The sequence below is a fragment of the Lutra lutra genome, chromosome 9 (assembly GCF_902655055.1).
Source record: "Lutra lutra chromosome 9, mLutLut1.2, whole genome shotgun sequence".
Taxonomy (NCBI): domain Eukaryota; kingdom Metazoa; phylum Chordata; class Mammalia; order Carnivora; family Mustelidae; genus Lutra; species Lutra lutra.
This window is the reverse complement of record NC_062286.1, coordinates 133236352-133257681: the sequence shown is the minus strand read 5'-3', so window position 1 is coordinate 133257681 and position 21330 is coordinate 133236352. Positions and strand designations below refer to the sequence as shown.

Genomic DNA, 21330 nt, shown 5'->3' with positions numbered 1-21330 from the left:
AAATGCCGCTGGACCAGGAAGAGTAGGACTCCCTTCGGGTCAGAGGGGTCACGAGTGGGGTCTCAGTTCACTTGAAAACAATCTTCGCCCCAAGCTGTTTACCATGACAGGTTTTTTTTTTAAAGATTTTATTTGTTTATTTGACACAGAGAGATCACAAGTAGACAGAGAGGCAGGCAGGCAGAGAGAGAGAGAGAGAGAGAGAGGGAAGCAGGCTCCCTGCTGAGCAGAGAGACCGATGCGGGATGCGATCCCAGGACCCTGAGATCATGACCTGAGCCGAAGGCAGTGGCTTAACCCACTGAGCCACCCAGGCGCCCACCATGACAGTTTTAAAATAGGTGCTCGGCATATTGCAAAACTAAGTGTTTCTATTCTAAATTCGGTTACATTCTCGTAAAAATTCCAGTTTAAAAGAAAAACCTTCAAAAAAAAAAAATCAAATACAAGAAGAAGCCAAACCAACCCTAAGTATCCCTTCTTCACCAGACTAGACATGTCATTCCGCTCCAAGCTGTAAAGCCGAGCTTGCCCAGGCAAGAAACAAGGCTTTCGCATTTATTTTTATTCCTCTCCTCCTCTTCTCCACTCAAACAATACCGCTTGTTTCGTAAGATCCAGAAGATGAGGGAAAGGTTAAGATCCACAAATAATGGAATAATCTTCAGGACTGAACCAACAATCATATGTTAAGAAAAAGTTAAAAACAAAAACAGTGACTTCGTTTCAGATGCAAATGATTCACCTGCCCAGAATTTTTTTTTTTTTTTTTTTTTTTTTGCTCTGAACTTTCTGGCAAGATCCAAATCTCAGGAAATTCCAAACAATTGAAACTCTAAAGGCAATTTACTTAGGGAAAAGGATCTAACTTTAGAGACCCAAGCACATAGCCCCCATTCTTGCCTAGTTCTTTACTTTACAGAGTTGCACCAAACCAACCACAAAACCATATGCTAACAAGAGCTTTGCTTCCTGCAAGTTGACAACTCTCTGGCTTTTAATAAATGTCTCTGTTTCCTGTCAGCGTTGGTCAGTCCCGGCTACCAAACCTCTGAAGTCTGAGCGAGGGAGACTTTCATACCATGGTTGTCTCTCATGCTTGGCCAGCATGCTGGAACACAGCAGCTAATAAGCCACAGGGAAACTGCCCCTCTGGACTGCCATGGTCTGCGCATGGCACAGAGGCCGGGCCAGCTGAGGAAGGCAAGGACAGACCGCAGATGAGACTCTGTTCCATTAGGTGTGGGATGTGTTTATGTGTATGCGTGAGTATATCTGGGTTTAGGCCCAATGAAATGAAATCCGAGGATACACAAGGCATTCTGAGGGAGACACCCAGAATTACAGATGGTTGTCCCTCAGAAAGGGCTTCTAATGTCACTGGGGGAGGGAGGGTATGTCAGACACAAAAAATTAATAAAAAGCAACAAAAACAAAACAAAGAAAACAAAGTGTGTGCTAAATCGATGGTGGGTTAGTAACACATGGTTTCCACAATATTATTAACTCGATCCTCCCTATCAAACAATTCATGAACATTTTGGGGGGAGGGGAGTGCCCAGGGAGAGATAGAATCTCAAGCAGACTGCCCCCGAGAGTGGAGCTCTACACAGGACTTGATCTCACAACCCTGAGATCGTGACTTGTGCTAAAGTCAAGAGCCAGACGCTCAACCAACTAAGCCACCCAGCCACCCCAAATTCGTGAACGTTCTGAATAGCACAGCTCATCCATTTGTTCAGGAACTGCTTACTGGGCACTTTCTACATAACAGGTACAATAAGGGGTACTAAGAGATACAAACGACTCAGACAAAAGCAGTCCCGACTCAATTTTAAGACTTGACAGGTGACTCGGAAATTCGTCAGTGAACAGGCAACTAAAGGACAGTGGATATGACTACAGCACAGCCGCACAACATGCTACGAGAAGGGAAATACGGGGGTCACAGGAGGACCTAGAAGAGGTACCTAACTTGGATCTGGGGAAAGGGGAAACCAAAGAAAGCCTCCTAAAAAAGGATGCCTAAGATGGGACTGAAAGGAAGAACTAGAATTAGCAAGGTAGAATGTTCTAGGCAGAGGAAACAGTACATGTAAAGGCTCTAGGAGAGACAGAGAACATTACCATTTCAGGAACTAAAAGTGTTTTGAAGGCTGCACCAGACTGCGAGAATGTGCCGGCGCATGCTCTGCATTCAAGGGCCATGACTACTTCCTGAGTGAGGAGCTGAGACAGCCCCGGAAGAAACAAAGAGTCAGATGAAAAGGAGCAGTGTGGGGGGACCCCTGATGAACGTCGCCAGTAGAGGATCAGAGAAGAAGCCCAAGAGGGAGAGCGAGGATGAGCTAGAGAAACGGAAGCTATAAAAAGAAAGAAAAAGGAAATAATAAGAGCAAGTAATGGAAAACAGAGGCTAGAGAAAATTGAAGAAGCAAACAGAGGTCAGCCACGTTGAACGGTACCATGGTAAGAATGCAAAGAATCCCTTGGATTAGCAACAAGGAAGCCAACAGTGACATTCTCAGGAATTACTTTGTGGCTCGGTAGGGTGGAACCTAACTTCCCTGAGTCAAAGTGACTGGAAGGTGAACAATGGACACAGTGACCTATTTATTTCGAACACTTCGACTGGAGAAGGAAACTAAAGAGCAGTGGCTGGAGGGAGAGTCACAGCTGGAGGATGCCTGAGTTTAAATGGTTCAAGTAGGATGACAATAGAGAGGGAGGGTTAAGGACACATGCCTAAAAGGTCACTAACCTTTTAGGGCAAGATGCATTCAACAGGTGAGATGGGAAGGTGTCAAGAGCACACACCTAAGGGTTGCCTCAGACAGGAACGAAGGGCCCCTTCTCCCTGTTAGAGAAAAGAGGTAGGGAGGATGGCAGCTGAGTTTCAGATCGGACAGCCAGAGGTTGGGGGAGACAGATCTAGGCTGAAGACTGGATTTCTCGCGGCTCAAGTGGCAAAACCAGGTGATTTTCTCCACCAGGAAGATTTTCTTCCCTTAGCATTTAGGAGCCTGAGCGCAGGGAGAGAAAGGCTGGTCCGGGGCTAGAGCAGGTCATGGATGCTGATAGCAAGCAGATGGGCAAAAAGGCTAGGAACGTCGGAGAGACAGCATTTCACATCATGTCCACTGTGGAAGAAGGGGAGAGAGGACTTGGGGCTGGGAAAGGAGCAGCTGGAAATCTGGATTAGGACAAAACCCAGAGATGGGGAAGTAACTGAGTGAGGGAGTGTGGAAGCACAGGAGGCCGGGACTGCAGAGCACAGGGTCTGAGTGTGAGGAGGTGTATAAGGGAGAGAAGATCCCAAGGACCCAGCCTTGCCCTTGGGAGGGAGGCAGCAAAGAGAGAGGGACATGCGGTTTCCAGGGATGAGGTGGGCATGCTGGGTGGACTGCCCAAATGAACACTGACATGGCCCAGGGGTGACAGCAGCCTTGGAACAGAAGACCCACTGTGAGTCAGGTAAATTAAGAGGAGGAGGCAGGGATGGGGGGTAGGGCAAGAACTTACACACTTCCCTAATATGGCAATTTATTGACTAGGAGGAAATCTTAACCAACTCCTAAGATTAAGATACACACACGCCCTCTCTCTCCCCTCCAATCCCAAGTGTTTTCACTTTCCTTAGCAAATCTGAAGACAAAGGATAATCAATGAACCAGGGGTCTTATCCAGAGTCTGGACTTCTCTAAAGAATGCCTTTTTATAATATTTCTTATTCACTTCCACCTTAAAAATGGTTGCTTCCCCTACCACACCCTGCAATATTTTGGCCATTTAATGGCTATGTTTTAGTGATTCTGTTGAGAGGCTTGTGAACCATTCTTTTTCTATCCCACACATCTACTTCTGCTATGTTCTACAGACATGGAAATGATTTCAAAATAAAACCAGAAAAAACACACACTCACTCAATCATCCCGCTCACCATTAAAGGAGAAACAGTCAAAATGTCTTTTTTTGTACTTAGTCATCTCTTGGTAAAGAAAACTCTCCTTTTCAGATCTTTAATTAGTGATCAATGACTATTTTTTTTTTTTATCACATGCAGGACTTCTGCACATAATCTTCACAGCTAGAATTAGAAGGGAAAAGGGAAGAGGACTCCCAACACCATAATGGTTTGCAGATACCAATTCTGACCACTTCTACACGGCAAGGAGCACAGTAAGCGTGTGAATGAGAAACAGGCAGTAACCGGTAAATCCCTCAGAATTTCTCAAGAAGAACATTTCTGTGTCTAAACTTAAGCAACTGTAGTCTCAGAATTTGTAATCATACCCAGTGTTTAAATGCCTAAAAATTAAAGCCTATTACTCAGCCATTTAAAAGTAGGGTAATTATCAGCAAATTTAAGTTATTTTATAAGGTACTTGACTTGAAAGAATCACTCAAACAAAGCCATCTGTGTACCAAAAACTGCTAATAAACAGACCACATAATGGGATAAGCCAGCCAACATCATTAAAAATATCCTTTAAAATTCACAATAATTGAGACCTTTAATCTCATAGTGTCAGCTGCAAATCAGGGGTCTAACCACATAATTTCAATTTATTCATAACAAGTCAGGCTTATACTTAAAGATTCTTATAAAGAATCTTTATTTTGCCTATTAAAATATATAATAATTCTGCTAGTTTTACAGACTGAGGAGACTGCATAAAATCTACAGCCAAGTCACTGATCACGGCAGTCAGTACCGCGCTGACTTGCCGGCTAGGTGCAGCTCACTGTGGCTGGTGCGCCCTGGCTGGAAGCTGATGGCACACCAACCTCCTCCTGAAGAAGACACCTACACAGATAAGTCAGTGCACGGTGGCACGCGGTCAATGCCATGATGTAACCTCTACTATGCCATCCTATCAGAAGGGTTCAGAGGCCATTAGTGCAGTCAAGGTAAGAAGTAATGGCACAGGAAACGGAAAAAAGGGAGAAAAGAACTATATGTGGGAGGGCATAAAATGCACAAGAAATGTGTGCTAGGGATGGAAGAAGGGTTGAAATCGAAGAGAAAGGAAGTTACATACGTTCCCATGTTCTCAAACGCAGGTAATGTTAACACTTAATATGAAGGGCAAGGAGGAGCCCAGATCTGGGGTGTGGAGAACATACAGGGCTTGCTCCTGCTTGCTTGTGGGATCCTCACTTAGACATTACTTTTATAGATTGTCCTTCCTTACCTGACAGCTCCTCCATCTGTTTTTCCTGTTCTCAAGTGTGCCCTGGGCCTAGGCCTGTGAGGGTTTTTAATCACTCTGAATTGGGACTCTCTCTACTCAGCCCCTTTGCTGCCTGGACTCTAAAGCTGCCACGGGCGAGGACCAAGTGTGCCTCGTTAACCACTGTCCTCACTGTCTAGTGAGGCCCCAGCACCCAGGAGCTATTCATGTGTTCGAGGAGTGACTGAATGAATGGACCCTGCCTACAAGAAGCTTACAATCTAGAACAGAGAGAAAATGAGGTGGATGAAACATTTCACGGAGATATTGGTCTTTAGGTTTTCATTTCATATATACAAAAAAGTATAAAATGGCTAATGCCATCCTGTCACATGACGTAGGGGTACTAAAATATTGAACTGTTTTGGGGATCCCCTTTTGGGATTCTGCTTTGGGGGGAAAGGTATAAAACTTAGAACAAAGACCTTGACTGTTTAATAACGGTAAAGAATCTTCCCTGTTTGTTCTAATCTGTCATATACAACATTATCTCTGTGGAATAACAGATGCTCAAGAAGGATCAAAGAAAAAGAATGACCTACAAGATAACACGTCCTTCGGCTCCTGAACAAGGATAGAGACCTTAACAACACACATTCTCTGTAACCTGTGTATTTATTTTACTTGTATCATGGCTACCATTTATTTCATCCCTGGACAGAGTAAGGTAGAGAAGCCATATAATCATGAGTTCAGACCCGTGACAAATGGTCTCATCCCTAACCAAGTCATAAAACAAGTCATTAAAAACACTACTTCTTCGGTTTCTCAATGCAAGCATATTTGTGCAACTCATTCTTTTTATCAAGTCCCAATTTAATTTCCATGTTGGTCATCAAAAACAGTTCGTGGAAACAGCTGAACATGGGACAAAAATACCCTTACACTCAGTCGCCCAAGGTGGAAAAAAATGGTGGCAGCTTCCAACTTCCTCAAAATAGCGGGGGGGGGGGGGGGGGGGGGGGGAGGGCTGGGTGGGTCAGTGAGTTAAAGCCTCTGCCTTAGGCTCAGGTCATGATCCCAGGGTCCTGGGATAGAGCCCCACATCCGGCTCTCTGCTCAGTGGGGAGCCTGCTTCCTGCTGCCTCTCTGCCTACTTGTGATTTCTGTCAAATAAATAAAAAAAAATCTTAAAAAAAAAAAAATAGCAGGAGGGGCTAACGATGAAGAGGGGAAGGGGAAGGGCCGGAAGAAGCACCTGGTTCAAGATTTCATCCTGGATGTTAATGTCAAGGGCATTCTCCTAGGCATTTTCCGACTAGCCACCAAATTTGCCTCTGGCTAGTCTTCCCTTGCTTTGATCTTCCCTAATGACAGTGTTACCAGCTACTTAGCAAGGCTAAACATCTTTTTAAAATCATCTTAATTCTAATACTAATATCAAATGCCAAGGAAAAACCCAACTTGGACTAGATGCTGCAAACTCAAGAACATCCCAGAGCTGGGCGGTTCGTGTAAGGGAGGGTGGCGTGACCCGCTGTGGAGCTGTGCTAAACTGAAGCACACACACGTGTGTGTCCAGCAGGAGGGGTGCCCCTCAGCCTAGCAGACCACGGCCAAGGTAGGCTCAGGGTAGTCTTCAGATTTTTCAAGAGAATACCAGAAATCCAGATTTGTATGCAACTTCTCCTGATTTAGAAACAATGACAAAAATTTAAACTCCTCCTAAAAAAACAAACAAACAAACGAAAGCACTGTGTGGACCAACCAAAACAGGACTGCAGGTGGCCAGTCTGACATCTAGGAAAAGAGGACAGAAAACTGAGAAAAGGTCTAAAACTACAAACTATCTCTTCTATGTCCTAACAAACCGGGAGACCTCACACAGTTCCTTGTATCTCTCTCTGCAGCCGAGCACCGGCGTGACGTGACCACAGTGCTGCTGTCAGTCTGGACTGCGGACACGGGCGATCTGAGCAGAGAACATCAAGGCTCTGATACCAAATTGTCCTCCTAAAACACTGCCTGCTGTCAAAGACCAATTTACGGTGCACACTATATGGCAGGGCATGTAAAGCACTTTGCACAGTGCCTGGAGCACAGAACAGATTCGATAAATGTTCTCTGTTTACTGTGTTCTATTACAAATGAGGGTAGAACATGGGTCAGACCATGCATTTCTCCCTTGAGCAGGAGGTATTAGTCCAATTACAAAACCCAATAATCCTTTTTAGACATAAAAAGGATTTCTAAGGAGAGTTTCTAAGGAAACAACATTCATCAATGGTACGTAGTTATTTTACAAAATAATCGGATTTACGCCCTCACTGGGCAATGTTAATTATTTTTAAGGACATAATAATCGATTTTTAAAGTTTTAAGTTGAGGTAATTTGGAAATGTAAAGCTCCATCTCACTGTTAGGTAAGGGGGAATCACATATAAAGCTACCAAGTCCAGCAAGAGTAGGACACGAAGCCCCATGTTTTCCAGAAAAGCTGCCCCATCCTCCTGGCTCCTCGTGCGACTGTGCACTGGTAGAATGTTAGCTTCGAGTCATGCTGTAAGGCTATCTCGTCTAATCTCCACATTTTACACATCCTGCATGTAACTCTTTCAAGGTCCCACAACAGTCGAAGGCCGACTGAGAACCCGGACCCAGCCGTCTTTTTCCATGACCTCACAAATCCCTGGGGAGACGTCTGCTCAGGCTGGATGGTTAAGGGTGGTAGCCGGGCAGCCTGGGACTAACGCCTGGAAACACAACTGTCCTGTGTGAAACTGACCAGCGCTAGGGAGAGATTTAAGGCCCAGCCCTCAGGAGCAAATGGCCCTATCCACCGAGGGCACAGGTGGGGAAGGTTTCCGACACACAGCCAACCAGAGCCTCGCTTCAGCAGTACACCTCAGGGTCCATCACGCTCTTTTAAAAATCCTCAAATATCAACTGTGCTCTTCTAGCCACCAGCTTGGAGCAAGAGTTCCAAACCTCAATGAAAGAATCTAATTCACCCACTGGAAAAGGAGAAATGTCACTAAGCAGAGGAATTAATGATTTTAAAAGAATGTTACTATGCTTCAAACTGTCCAACTTCTACAGCACTGAGAAAGTATTTTGTGAAATGCAGGCCAGTGGAGAATATAGATTGTGTCCTACATTCAAAATCTTTCTAGAAAGCATGTTTTAATGTCAAAGGATATAAAGCAAGCTGTGAACAGGAGACTAAAATTAGCTCAAACCACAAATAACCTAACATACTTATCACTTCCTTATGATCAACCTACAAAAATCAACATTAAAGGCATTTACAAAACTAAGGGTGTGATGCCAATTTACACCTTTAACTTCAGCTGCATCCTTGCTTCCTTCCAAAACACACCTGATGTGTGAACATTACCAAAAAGTGACAATTTATTAATCTGAAGACAAGCAGGAGGGAAACCATTAGAGCTAAGTTTTGCCCTGACAATACAACAGCACGAACCAGTTCTTAAGTGGTTAGAATGGTAACCACCTCCTCAAACTGAAGATGGGAAATTCTAGGGGACGGACCACACCCATCTCCAGCTGCATTTCACCCGGATTCCTACTTCTAACCAAAGCTTGCCTCCATCTCCTAAAAACTTTTATTTCCTTTTTTTTTTTTTTTGAAGATTTTATTTATTTATTTGACAGACAGAGATCACAAGTAGGCAGAGAGGCAGGCAGAGAGAGAGGGAGAAACAGGCTCTCCGCTGAGCAGAGAGCCCGACGTGGGGCTCGATCCCAGGACCCTGGGGTTATGACCTGAGCCGAAGGCAGCCTCTTAACCGACTGAGCCAGCACCCAGCACCCCTATTTCCTACTTTCAAAAACAACATCTTCCAACAAACCAAGTCTGTTGGGAAACACAAAAGTTTCCTGTCATCAAGCGGAGGAGCAAGTTGCAGAAGGAAGCTCCGCTGACAAATACACGTCCATAAAAAAACCAACAGAACAAAAGCAAACAAACAACAACAAAAAAAACCCCAACTAGGTTGGTTAAACTTTTACAGTGATTCTCTCTGCACGATGACTATGTTTTGGTAAGTTTTCTGGGGAGAACACAAGCTCACAGAAAATGGAAACAAGTGGTTAAGGAAAGGTGAGGTAGGACCTGCCCACGGCCCCGTGCGCTCCATGCTGCCGTCACTCAAACGCTCAGAAGCACCCTTCCTCGCAGGCACAAAACTAAGAGGAAAGCAGCAGACTTGGGTGCTGCGACAAGAACAGAGGAAATCAAGTACCAGTCACAACACTGATATCTGCAGGGCACGCTGAGAAAACTGTTAGTGGGATGTGAAGGACTATTTAGTACACTTCGACAGAAGTGGTATCATGATGGGTGCATAAAGGATCCACTGAAACCCAGCATCACAGGGATGTGGCTTCTCAAGGACTGTTCAGAAGACGTGACCAGCTCTCCCCTACTGCAGCTAAATCACTGGGTGCACGGGGGACTGCTCTGGGAACGTGGCTTTGGGCCTGTAAACCTGATGTGACTTAATGCAACTTCCTGACCTTGCCCCATTCTGCCGCACCCCCTCCCTCACCCCATCCCGGAGGAGGAGGACCCCAAAGATCCCGGAAACAGGGAGCTGGTCTCCAGGTCATGAAGGACAACAATGACAATGCTCCGGATGCTCCTAGATTCTCCTAACTCTAAGGTGCCCTTAAGATACACTCCCAAGCGGAGGACAAACAAAGCCAAACAACAAAGACACAGAAAGCAAAATATCCCAATATCCTCCTGCAAAGAAGACCAAAAAGTATCTTCTTAGAAGCACCTTCTCTCCCGGCACAAGTGAGCCACACAAATATTTATGACCCAGTGAAGGCATTTCTTTCCTTGGCTCGTGCAGAAGCAAAGTAAGCCCTATTTGAATAATGAAGCAGGACAAAATCTAAAAGAGATAAATATAACAGTGACAAATGTGTAACCATCAAGGGAATTTGAAGCTGTTTTACCACATTCCGTGAAATGCAACTTGCCTATTTGTTCTCTCGAGTGAAGTTATATTGAGAAGTGATTTCATCCGCAGGCATTTTTAAGTAACCTCTTGTTCTTAAGAGAACTCCAACTATTTGGAATAATTACTTGATGTTTGCTTTCCTGTAAGCAATTCGCCATAGTGTATAATTTTCTGAGTAATCAGTACTCATCGGGATAAAAACTAGCTAAGCTGTTCAGTGAAACTTAGTGTGGCACTTGTAAAACGAGATTCCTCAAAAGGAAGAGATACACCAATAAGAAGCCCATTAAGTAAGAAAAAAAGGTCAGGGGAAAAACATTTTATGAGAATAACGGGATCAGGAACACTTTTTCCTTCTCCAATCACTAACTAATACATTTAAAAAAACACAATTTTGGAAACCTAGTTTTGCTATGCTCATCTTATCTTTGCAAGCGGTGTCGCTTGCCCACAAAAGCCACAAACACAGCCGAGGTTTTTTTTTCCCTTCTTCGTCTGTAAAAGAAAACATGCCCCACTCAGTCTTTGGGAAGAAGCCTCGGCAAATAAAAGAGAAGGAGCCCAGGACACAAGCCCACCTGGGCCCAAAGGTTTCCTTCAGCAACTGGCAACCCCTCAATTAGGATCCGGAATTTCTCGGCACTGCACCAGATTCCGAGTACGAAGATATATATACATATACATTTATTTCCAGGGAAAATATAGACCTTAAGTGTCCCTTTGCTAATAAGCCATGTTTACTCTGTGAGTCCATATGGTAAAAGTAACTTCTTGAAGCACCAGTTCTATCTAATTACCCTGGGTGATGTGGAAAACATACTGCTTCACTAGAATCACAAGCATTCAGAACTGCAAATTCAATCACATCACAATTTTTTTTAAAACACGAAAAATCAGTCATTAGTCTCTGTTACTTTGTCTGCAGTGTGACCCATATCACATCCCATCCCATCAATGGATATTGATAGACTTTCTTTGACTATTTATTTCAGGGAGGGGGAATCTTCCACGTGAAATGGTCTTGTTTCCAGTTTTCAGACATTCGAAATTTATTAACTGTCAGTATGATACTCGTGATTATGTCAAGCTGCCTAGCTGAAAGGGCAGCAGCGAGTGAACTGTGTAGTCCACTCCTACCAAGGACTATTTCTAAAGTGCTGGAGACTTGGGTACTTTCTTCTCAAACAAGGCAGCTCTGTAAACGATCACACTATTCAAATGAAGTTTAGACCAGATGCAGGTTTCTTTCTAAAATTACATCATAAAGGGCAGCTACTCTTGGGTACCTAGCTGGGGTTGAATCTTTCGTAAATTCTCAAGAATCAGTTCCTCTATCTTTTACGGGAAAAACCACCCAATTGCTACTTAGAGAAAAACTGCAAGCACATTGCATATGTCAGTGCTACTCATTTTCCCACATTACTAAATCAAATGAACCCCACTTATTACAAATGTTTGGTACTTCTTGGGGTGGGGGGAAGAAACTCAATTCTTTTGAGTCGTTAACTATACTCACAAAACTCATACACATTTTTAAGCCTAACTGTACTCACCAACACCCACGCCTTACAAAACTGAGTAACCACTGCAGTGTTTACAAGGGTGACTTAAGAACATTCGATTCTCTTTGTGAGTACATTAAAGACTCTTTATTACTTGATGTGAACTCTGTGATCAGTTAGGCCAGGATCATTTTTACCAAGGAAGGGACTGAAGAAGAAAGGAAGGGGCCCAGTTAGCACGGTTAGTGACAGAGCTGGGACCAAAAAAAAAGCGAAAGATTCAACTACTCTCCTGGCCGGAAGGGTGGTCTGATCAAAGACCAAAAAACATTTGCCTTTACCATTTATACTTAGGGGGGGAAAAAAAATCACACTTTGTAAGGGTTGTTACTTTATGGAGAACCATATTTTATATTCCATAATCAAAAATATTTCACAAAACCACCATACGCAAAGCCCTTCTAGAAGGCACGTGAGAGCAAGTCAAGAGGGATAAGGACTGAGTAATTCTTAGAGAGAGCACCTCCAATTCTCCTATTAAGTTCGCCTTAGTCCAAGTACAAATTTGCTATTAAATGTAAGGTTCCTATAAAACAAACTGGTGGTATCAGCTTCCACAAGGTAAAAATTCAATCCTTTCTTCCAAGCCACCACAGCAGACAGTATGAAATTGCCTCAGTAGGCCATACCTTAAAATGTGGTAATTTAAGTAATTTGGTACCAAAAAAAAAAAAAAAAAAAAGTGGTAATTTTCTCCAAGAGTGACCTCTGCTACCAGTACTAATGCAGGCTAATCTAATTGTTTCTACCATTCCTTCCCCACCTAGAATGAGAGCTGGGAAACAGGTCTTGTTTGTCTTTATACTGCCAGAACCTGGCAGAGTGGTGCCAACCAATTTAATCCCAACATTTCTTAGGCACTTTGTGCCAGGTGCAGAGGGCATCAAGATGAATGAGAGAAGGAAAAGCTGACCTCAACAGCTTGGACTCAAGAGAACACAGGCCCTGATAGAAACAGTGCCTTTAAGAGCAGGGTTTTAGATGAGATAGGTATGAAGCTGTCTGGAAACACAAAGGCAGGGGAGAAAGCAAAATCCAAAGCGAGGAGGCGCACATTTGAGTTGGGAGATGTGAGCCAGACCGTGGGAAAGGCAGCCTGGACAGAGTGTTAAGCCAAGACACAGAAGAGGGAAAGCTAAGCATGAGTTAAGTTTGGAGGACGCTGCATCTTCTAGTGTGGCTAGAATAGAATGTGCATGGGAGGGGTGGCTGCAGCTTGGCTGCCACACGAAGGAGTTTGGACCTTACAGGTATTTCGAAAGCACTAGAAGTAGTTCGACCAAGTGACAGGATCAGGTCTGTTCTTAACACAGTTATTCTAGGGATAACATCAAGAATATACAGGGTGGGTGGGGGAAGATGTGAAGAGACTGTGAAGGGACCGTATTAGTTCATTACTAGCTGCCCTTGTTTCTGTGGTGTGAAACTAAAAATGACAAGTGTCTCAGAGGCAAAATTTGAGAACCTAGACCCCTGGGGTGGTAGAAAGGATGCCATGGCCAATCAATGAAATGTGGTAGAGGGAATCAAGGACCATGCCCAGCGTTCACGGATATTCAAAACGTGTACCAAACTACACTGTCTTGGACAATGACCTAGTAGACTTCCCATCTCCCCCCAGAACATGGGCAGTAGGAATAAACATGCCCAGCCTATTTGTCAGTATTATCTGGTGACAAATTAAGCAACAAATGAACAAACTGACAAAGTAACAAAAATGAACAAATTCACGCCAACACTAGGGAGGGATAGCAGCTTGCATCTGTCGCTGGCAGGAAGGTTTAGAAGAAAGTACCTGCTTTATAAAACCACGGCGTGGGACAAAAACTGCCAAAAGCATTCATCAATATAGAAATCAGAAAACTGACAATTCAAAAAGGGGGGCAGGGAAGAAAAAAAAAAGGCACAATTATTTCAGCAGTTGATAGTCTGAAAAACCCTTACAGGGGCATCTTTAAATGTATTTCTATCATGAAATTCAGTATACACTCAATTACATTATTCAGTACCAGGTATAGAATTTAGGGGAGCCATTCATGCTAAAATGCAAACGCAGTGAGGAAGCTGTGGAGCCCAAGGGTAGATCACCAGCAACTGACAGTTGTCAGCATCACCGTGATCTCTGGGCTGACTTTTCAGAGCCATCTGATACAGCTTACCTGCTTCCAAAAGTACCAAAGTGTACCTATAGATATGCCAGCGATGCCAAAGAAATACTAATAGCAAGAAGTCCTTGGAGCGCCTGGGTGGCTCAGTGGGTTAAAGCCTCTGCCTTCTGCTCAGGTCATGATCCCAGGGTCCTGGGATCGAGCCCCATGTCGGGCTCTCTGCTCCGCAGGGAGCCTGCTTCCTCCCCTCTCTCTCTCTGCCTGCCTCTCTGCCTACTTGTGACTTCTCTCTCTCTGTCAAATAAATAAAATCTTAAAAAAAAAAAAAAAAAAAAAAAAAAAAGAAGTCCTCCCTTCCACTGTTTCTACCAGTGCTCCCAGTTACCTTGAGTCCAATTAATTACAAGGTCTTCCCACCATTTCCAAAGTGGTGGTCAGACACCTAAATTTAGTCCACTCAAACCAGGGCTACACAAGAACATTTAGATCTAATGGGTCACTCAAGATGACTAGAACTTCCCAATCTCTCCATGTCATTTCCGTTTGTCATTTTTTTTTTCTTTTTAGTGAAGTGAGTCATAGTGTATAGATCTTTCTCCTCTGCACAAAATAGTTTCTCTCTGAAAAGAATGGTACGGATATAAAAATTACAACGAAATTTTAACATTCATCTTCTTGGACTGTAACAATGTAAGCTGTACACAGCAGCAAGGAATTTGGGTAAACTACTGTTATAGCATGGTTTAACCTAGTCAGGCATTTGATCATATTTCATAATGAAAGCAGCTATAAAAACAAATGTCAATTGGAAGAGCGGCCCACTTTACAAAGCCTGCCTCTAACATGGAATAAATCTTGACTTCAAGTCACGAGCTATTGTTGCAATCGTCTTTATCTGAAACAATCACATCATTCACATTGAGAAATAGTGAACAGTGTCAGAGAGTCGAAGAACTGGAGATGAGACCAACAGCAGAACACCTGACCCAAACCTTAAAGTACAAAAGGAGGGCAGCTCATTAGCTATTTTCATTCATTCCAGCCCTCTCCTCTTTCATTACAGCCCTGGAAAACCAATCCCTTTCCCGTGTCTGCCATCTCTCCCCTCTTCTGGACAGCCAGACCAACTCAAACTCCAGGCTCACTAAATATGACTTCCACTTTTCAAAATAGGCACACAATCACTTAAATGACAGAAAACAACTTTTAAAGCCATCTACATATGCTAGTATGCTGACTTTTTATATATCTAAATACTAATTAGTATCTATGCGCTTAACAATTAAAAACACAGTTATGCTCACTTTCTCAAGTTAGGCTAGCACAGAATCTTTGCCAGAAACGTTTGTTTCCTAAGCCACCACATTCCTCGGCATTCAAGTCTAATTCACCCTTTGTTCTTCTCCCAATTGTTTCCAAGCTTTTGCATCTTTTTGTTTTAGTTAGGAAAGAAGTATAGTGAGAAATAACCGCACAGTCTCACTTACAAAGTTGTAAGCCAAAATTACCTATTATTTTTAAAATCACAACAGACTGCACAAGCTCAAAATGACTTTGTAGAGGGCTGCCCTCACTGTGACATGCTATAAAATATTAATTTTTTTACTTCCATTTCCTACCAATGATGAACACATTTCTTTGAATTCTTGAAAAATAATGGTTTTGGGAAATTGACACACACTTCCGGAAATTTGCCACTTTAGACTCAAAGTCGTTTGAACTCTACGTTTTTAAAAATGCCATGGTTGCCCAATAAAGAGCCACTGTTAAACTCAAAAAGGAAAGGAGATTCTGATTTCAATTTTAGAAAAGAAAAATATCTGTATGGTATAGGTGAGAAAGCCGATAGTGGACAATTCTCTAAAATAAAAAGGAACCCGACCTCCAGGAACATCCAATCCACCAAGAAGCTGAGAAAATCTTGACACACTGCAGTGTGGCTAACTCCTGGCATTCAAATGTGGTAGCCACACGTAAGAATGGTGAGGGAAATTAACTGAGAACCAACATGCTTCATGCTGGGGGCGTGCATAACACGGTTTTAACAATGCTTGGATGATAGGTTCCCCACTCTACCCTGAAACAGTAAGAAATAACATTCAACCAAGAACTGTTTTTTTCCTCCCCAAGAACTCTTTATAATATGAATTTGCTGTTGCCAACTTAGTTTCAGTACCAAAGATTTTCCCCAGTGCTTCCTAGAGGCCATCTCCACTTGTGATGGGATATATTCTAATCAATACTTCAAACCAACGGTTTTTTCATTTAAAGCCACTTGAGACTCTACTGCATTAGATTTGATGTAGAAAATCTGTCTACACATTCTTAAAATTACTAGTGGAATTCATTCAATTAACTCAGAGATGAGACAACACAAATTTCCTATATTGATTCAGCACAGTTATACAGATTACAGTGGTTAAAAATACTAGTCTATTAGAAGTTAATATCCATTACAGTCCTAGTAAGAATCCTGTCAAATAAGTTTGATGCAAATCCACATGAAGCCAGGCCTGCCGAAAAACGGCTTTTGTTAGTCAAGCATACCAAAGAACTGCTTAAAGCTTTTTTCCTTTTTAAGTGGAGCTCAAAATAGATTTTAATACGACCAGCTGATGGATCTCCCAATTTGCCTTTTGAGCCTATAAGCTGAAAACAGAATAAAATGCATTCTCCCTTCACACAAGTAACAAAAATCTCCCTAGTCTGTCCATCGCCTATTTAAGATACTGAGTGTGGTTGTGGTTAATCCTCACAACCCCCGCATTGACATTTAATCAGGAGCTCATATTTTCTTTAGAGGATTTAGCTGCTTATGAAAGCAGACCTTCTCGTGTTGTTAATCTGATGCTGCAGACTGGTGAGAAACCCTACCTTCCTAACTTTTTTTTATTTATGAACCACGTAACCCACAAGGAGATGGAAGACTGGGAGGACTCGATTATCTCAACCGGGACAAAAAGGGTAAGATGCTCACTAGGGAGAGAAGCTGTTTTAGAGAGGGCCAAAAAAAAAAAAAAAAAAAAAGTTAACCTTCCCGGTTTCCTGCCCGGAAGGGTACTATTTTGGCCCCAGAGGAGTGGGTTTTGCAGGTCTTCTGGCTGAAAGGCACTTTGGTCGGATCATCTCAGGGCTCGCCCCTGCTGCCCGCCCGTTCAGCACACAGAGCAGAAGTCTCTTCCTCTGACAGATCCTCCCTGGGCCCCCTTGAGGTGGTCCACCTTCCAGGCAGTGACTCTACCCCGTTATGGTGTTTTGTTTTCCTCACCGCATCTGTCACAATCTGAAATGATTTGCTCATGTGTTTGACTGCCCTATTCGACTCCAAGCTCCGCGAGGCATAGGGTCTTGTCTGTCTTGTTCTGCAAACACTACTTCCAGCGCCATGCCCAGCACGGAACAGGCAGGCCGATTCATGTTCACTAAATGAATGAACAGGAAGGGGGGAGAGGACTGTCATCCTTGGGACTTGACACACACTGAGACGAGGGGAAAGGAAATGTGAAGGAGGGAGGGGGGAGTCACCCTTTCCCCCCAGGGAGACAAAGGAAGAGAGTCTGAGGTGGTCCAGTCTAGAAAAGGAAGTAGTGGGGGTGTTCCATCAACCCCAGGGGACAAAGAGTGGATCAGCAGGGGGGCGGGGTCAGGGTTCGAGGGATTAGCGCTGAGAGCCCCGACCCGCGGCCTCCGGCCTTGAGGATATAAGGTGGGTGGGGGATCAAAGGGGTTTGAGAGGCCCCGGAGAGACGCAGGCCCACCCGGGGGACAAAGAGAGAGGAGGCCCGCCTCTGCCGCCTTCGGATCGAATCCTCACGCAGCAGGGCAGAGGCGGAGGGCGAGACCCAGAGGGAGGGCCGGGCCTGGGGGTCTGAGGGGAAGGTTCACGCGGCCTAAGCGAGGGGCCTGCCGCGCTCCGGGGCGCTACCCCACCTGGTAAATGGCCGCCCAGCTCCCGGCCTTGTCGATCTGCTCGAACTCCTTTTCCATCTCCATGACGGCCCAGGGCGGCTTCTGCGCCTCCTCCTGGGCCCAGTGCACTGCCTGCCGCTCTAGGCCGCGCCGCGCTCTCGGCTCTTCAGCACCGCTGCAAGCCTCTACTCCCGCCGCTACTGCCGCCCTAGCCGCCGCTGCTTCTTCATGTCAACCCGGCAGCCGGAAGTACGCACCGCGCTGCCTCAGGCTCCGCCCCCCGCATGAGAGAACCAATCAACATTCGAAAATGTCGGCAATAACTTCCGCGGGGCGGAGCCGGGGGGAGGTGCTGAGGGAAGTGGCCTCAGCCCGGCGAAACGTCAGGCGGCGTGCGCTCTCTCCTCCCCACGCGGGGCTCGGGGCTTGGGCGTGGCCCACGCCGGTTGCCTGGGCGACCCTGGGAGCCCCGCCCACGGAGCGTGGGTTTGCAAGGCCGGGTGGGTCTTGGTTTCCAGCCTCAACACAGCCAGTTGAGTTACTGAGTGACCTTGAAGTAACCACGGATCTGTCCTAACGCGCCGGCGACCTGGCCTCAGTGCTGTTAGCTGGAGTATGGGCCGAGGGCTGCATGCCTTCTCCTCAGGCCAAGTGCCCGCCCCTTTTTCTTTTTCGAGGGTACTGTTCTTGTCTGAGACCCAAGATTTCTGTTTGAGGTCTCCTATCCTGGGCACTGCAAGAATGAATGGATTGGGGTCTTGGAATGATTTTCAATATTTCTCAAAGTAGCAAGGAAATCCTGCTCAGACTGGACTCAGTGGAACACAAATTACGCAGTACATTCATGTATTAAATAATGCAGATTTCTAGAAACACTTTAAAAGGATTCAGATACCAGGAATCTGTATTTTTCACCAGCAACTCCAGCTGTTATACCTGTGGTCCTTCAAGCACATGTGAGAAAGGCTGGTCAGGTTGCCTTCCTCTGTGGGTCCTACTGTAAGCCATCCATTTCTGGGCCTGGCACATTATATGGAGATTGTGAGCTCCAGGGGGTCAGAGGACCTAGAGAACCGAATCATCTCTCTTTCATTGTTCCCATCTCAAGCCTGCCCAGAGAAGCTGCCTGATGGCACTGGTTGAATCCCAGATCATCCCTTGACGGCTTGTGGCATACGCTGTGCCTGGCATTCCAAGTACACGTTCTCATTTAATTTCTACAACAACCCTACAATATAGGCACTATTATTATTCCCATTTTATAGATGAGGAAACTGAGGCACAGAGAAGCAAAATCACTTGTCCTCAGTAGCATTGCACATTGGCACAGAAGCCAAGATTCTCACCAAGTCTGCAAGGGAGTGCTTGCTCAAAGAGCCGGGCGGCCGAGGTCCAAATTCCAGCTCTACTAAATAGCTAACTCACAACTTTGAGCAAGTAACCTCTCTCTGCTTTTGTTCCCTCTTTTGTAAAACGAGGACCCACCTCATAGTAAAAGTACCCACCTCATAGAGATGTGTGAAGATTGAGTGATTATATATATTGCTATAGATCTTGCTTTTAGTATAGTGAGTGGATGGATCAGCACGTAATTAGACCACATTATTATATACTTTCAAATAATAGCAAATAGGGAGGTAAATGAGTGATTATTGAATAAATGCAATTGGTTTGATAACCAATGTCTTTAATTTTTTAAGGTTTTATTTATTTATCAGAGAGAGAGAGAGCGCAAGCAGGGGGAGTGGCAGGCAGAGGGAAAAGCAGATTCCCTGCTAAGCAGGGAGCGTGGTGCAGGACTCCATCCTAGCACGCTGGGATCCTGGCCTCAGCCAAACACAGACGCTTAACCGACTGAGCCACCCAAGCATCCTAGCCAATGTTTTTAGAAACTTAGTGTTCTGTGGGGGGAAATTAACCAAAGATGCCCATTCTGGTGAAAAGTTTGGAAACCTCTACACTTGGCTAAATGGCTAAATCTTAGTGATTTACGTGACTCTCCAGTCTCCTGCTCTCTTCCTGCCTTTATTTCTTTGAGTGTAGTTTGTGTGGAGCTCACAGAACTGAGAGCTCCTTGGAGGAACAGAGACCAGGGCTGGTTCATTCCTGTCCTCCTGAACTGAGCGAAGAAAGTAAACAAATCGAGTACCTATCTGGAGTGCAGGTGGACCCTATGCCTGCAAGGAGTGACACTTGGTGACTGGAATGGCCTCAGAGTGGCTCCAAAGCTAGGCACAGGCTCCTGGGGCCGGTGAGAGGACGGCTAATGCAGGGTCCGAGTTTGGGTTCTTTCATGGCTGTATTGATATCCTAGAGCTGCCGTCACAAATGTTCACCAATGTGGTGGGTTAAAACAACAGAAATGGGGGCACCTGGGTGGCTCAGTGGGTTAAAGCCTCTGTCTTCGGCTCAGGACATGATCCTAGGGTCCTGGGATTGAGCCCCACACCGGGCTCTCTGCTCAGCAGGGAGCCTGCTTCCTCCTTTCTCTCTCTGCCTGCCTCTCTGCCTACTTGTGATCTCTGTCTGTCAAATAAATTAAAAAATCTTAAAAAAAAAAAAAAAACAGAAATGTATGTTCACACAGTTGTGGAGGCCAGAATTCTGAAATCGAGGTGCGTGAAGCAGAGCCGTGTTCCTTCTGAAGGCTCTAGGGGAGAATCTTCCTTGCCTCTTGCAACTCTTGGTGGTTGCAATCATCCCATGGCTTGTGGCATATCATTCCAATCTCTGTCTTCTTGAGCACCGTTGCAAGGAAATCCTGCTCATTACCTGGTTTTCTTCTCTGTATCTTCTCTTCCTCTGTCTAATCTCCCTCTGCCTCACTCCTAAAAGGATGCCTGTCACTGGATTTAGGACCTATCCTAATCCAGAATGATTTGGCAATCCCAGATAATCCAAGACGAACTCATTTTGAGATCCTTAAATTAATTGTATCTGCCAAGCCCCTTTTTCTGAAAAAGATCATATTCTAGATTCTGGGGTTGAGGACTTGGACATACTCTTTTGGGAGGCCCCACTCAATCTATTACCATGGTAAAGGGTAAAACTGGTCACAAATGTCGATCCTGAATAAAATCCCTAATTTCAGGTATCTGCTAATCCCATTACAACCATTCTTCACAGAGCAATAGAATTTTTAATATTTGGGTCATGAAACTCTAATACATAAAACCCTCCCATAGTTTCCCATCCTTCTTGGAATAAAACCTAAATAAATCCTAACCCTGGGCCACAAGACCCAGGCGATCTCGCTTCTGCCCACCTCCCCGGCTTCTTCCCTCTTCTCGTACTCCACTCCAGACCAGTTCTTAATACAGAGAACTAGTTTCCACCTCAGGACCTTTGCACCAGCTGTCACTTCTGCCTGGACCACACTTCTTGCAGATCTCACCGTTCAGGTCTCAGGTCAAATGTCACCTCTGTAGACAGGTCTTTTATGACCACTTTCCGACTCAGAACAGAGCTTGTTTTGGGAACCATGGCATTCACCTCTGTCTAAAATTCCCCTGTTTGTTTATTTGTTGGCTTGCTTCCCTCTCCTGCCCTCCACTATAATGTTCTGTGGGGGCAGGGACCTTGATTT

The 21330-nt window shown here is 44.7% G+C and overlaps 1 protein-coding gene across 2 annotated transcripts in view; it reads right to left on the bottom strand.

Moving 5' to 3' along the window:
- PTPN1 (protein tyrosine phosphatase non-receptor type 1) overlaps nucleotides 1-17993 on the bottom strand; it is a 66750-nt gene extending 48757 nt beyond the window's left edge. Inside the window, exon 1 of one of the 2 annotated variants that reach the window (XM_047746854.1) lies at nucleotides 17766-17993. In XM_047746854.1, coding sequence (XP_047602810.1) covers nucleotides 17766-17828 — 63 coding nt within the window. In that variant the 5' untranslated portion in view covers nucleotides 17829-17993. The remainder of the gene's footprint in view (nucleotides 1-17765) is intronic. The other variant, XM_047746855.1, reaches the window with a different exon arrangement.
- Nucleotides 17994-21330: the final 3337 nt, after the last annotated feature.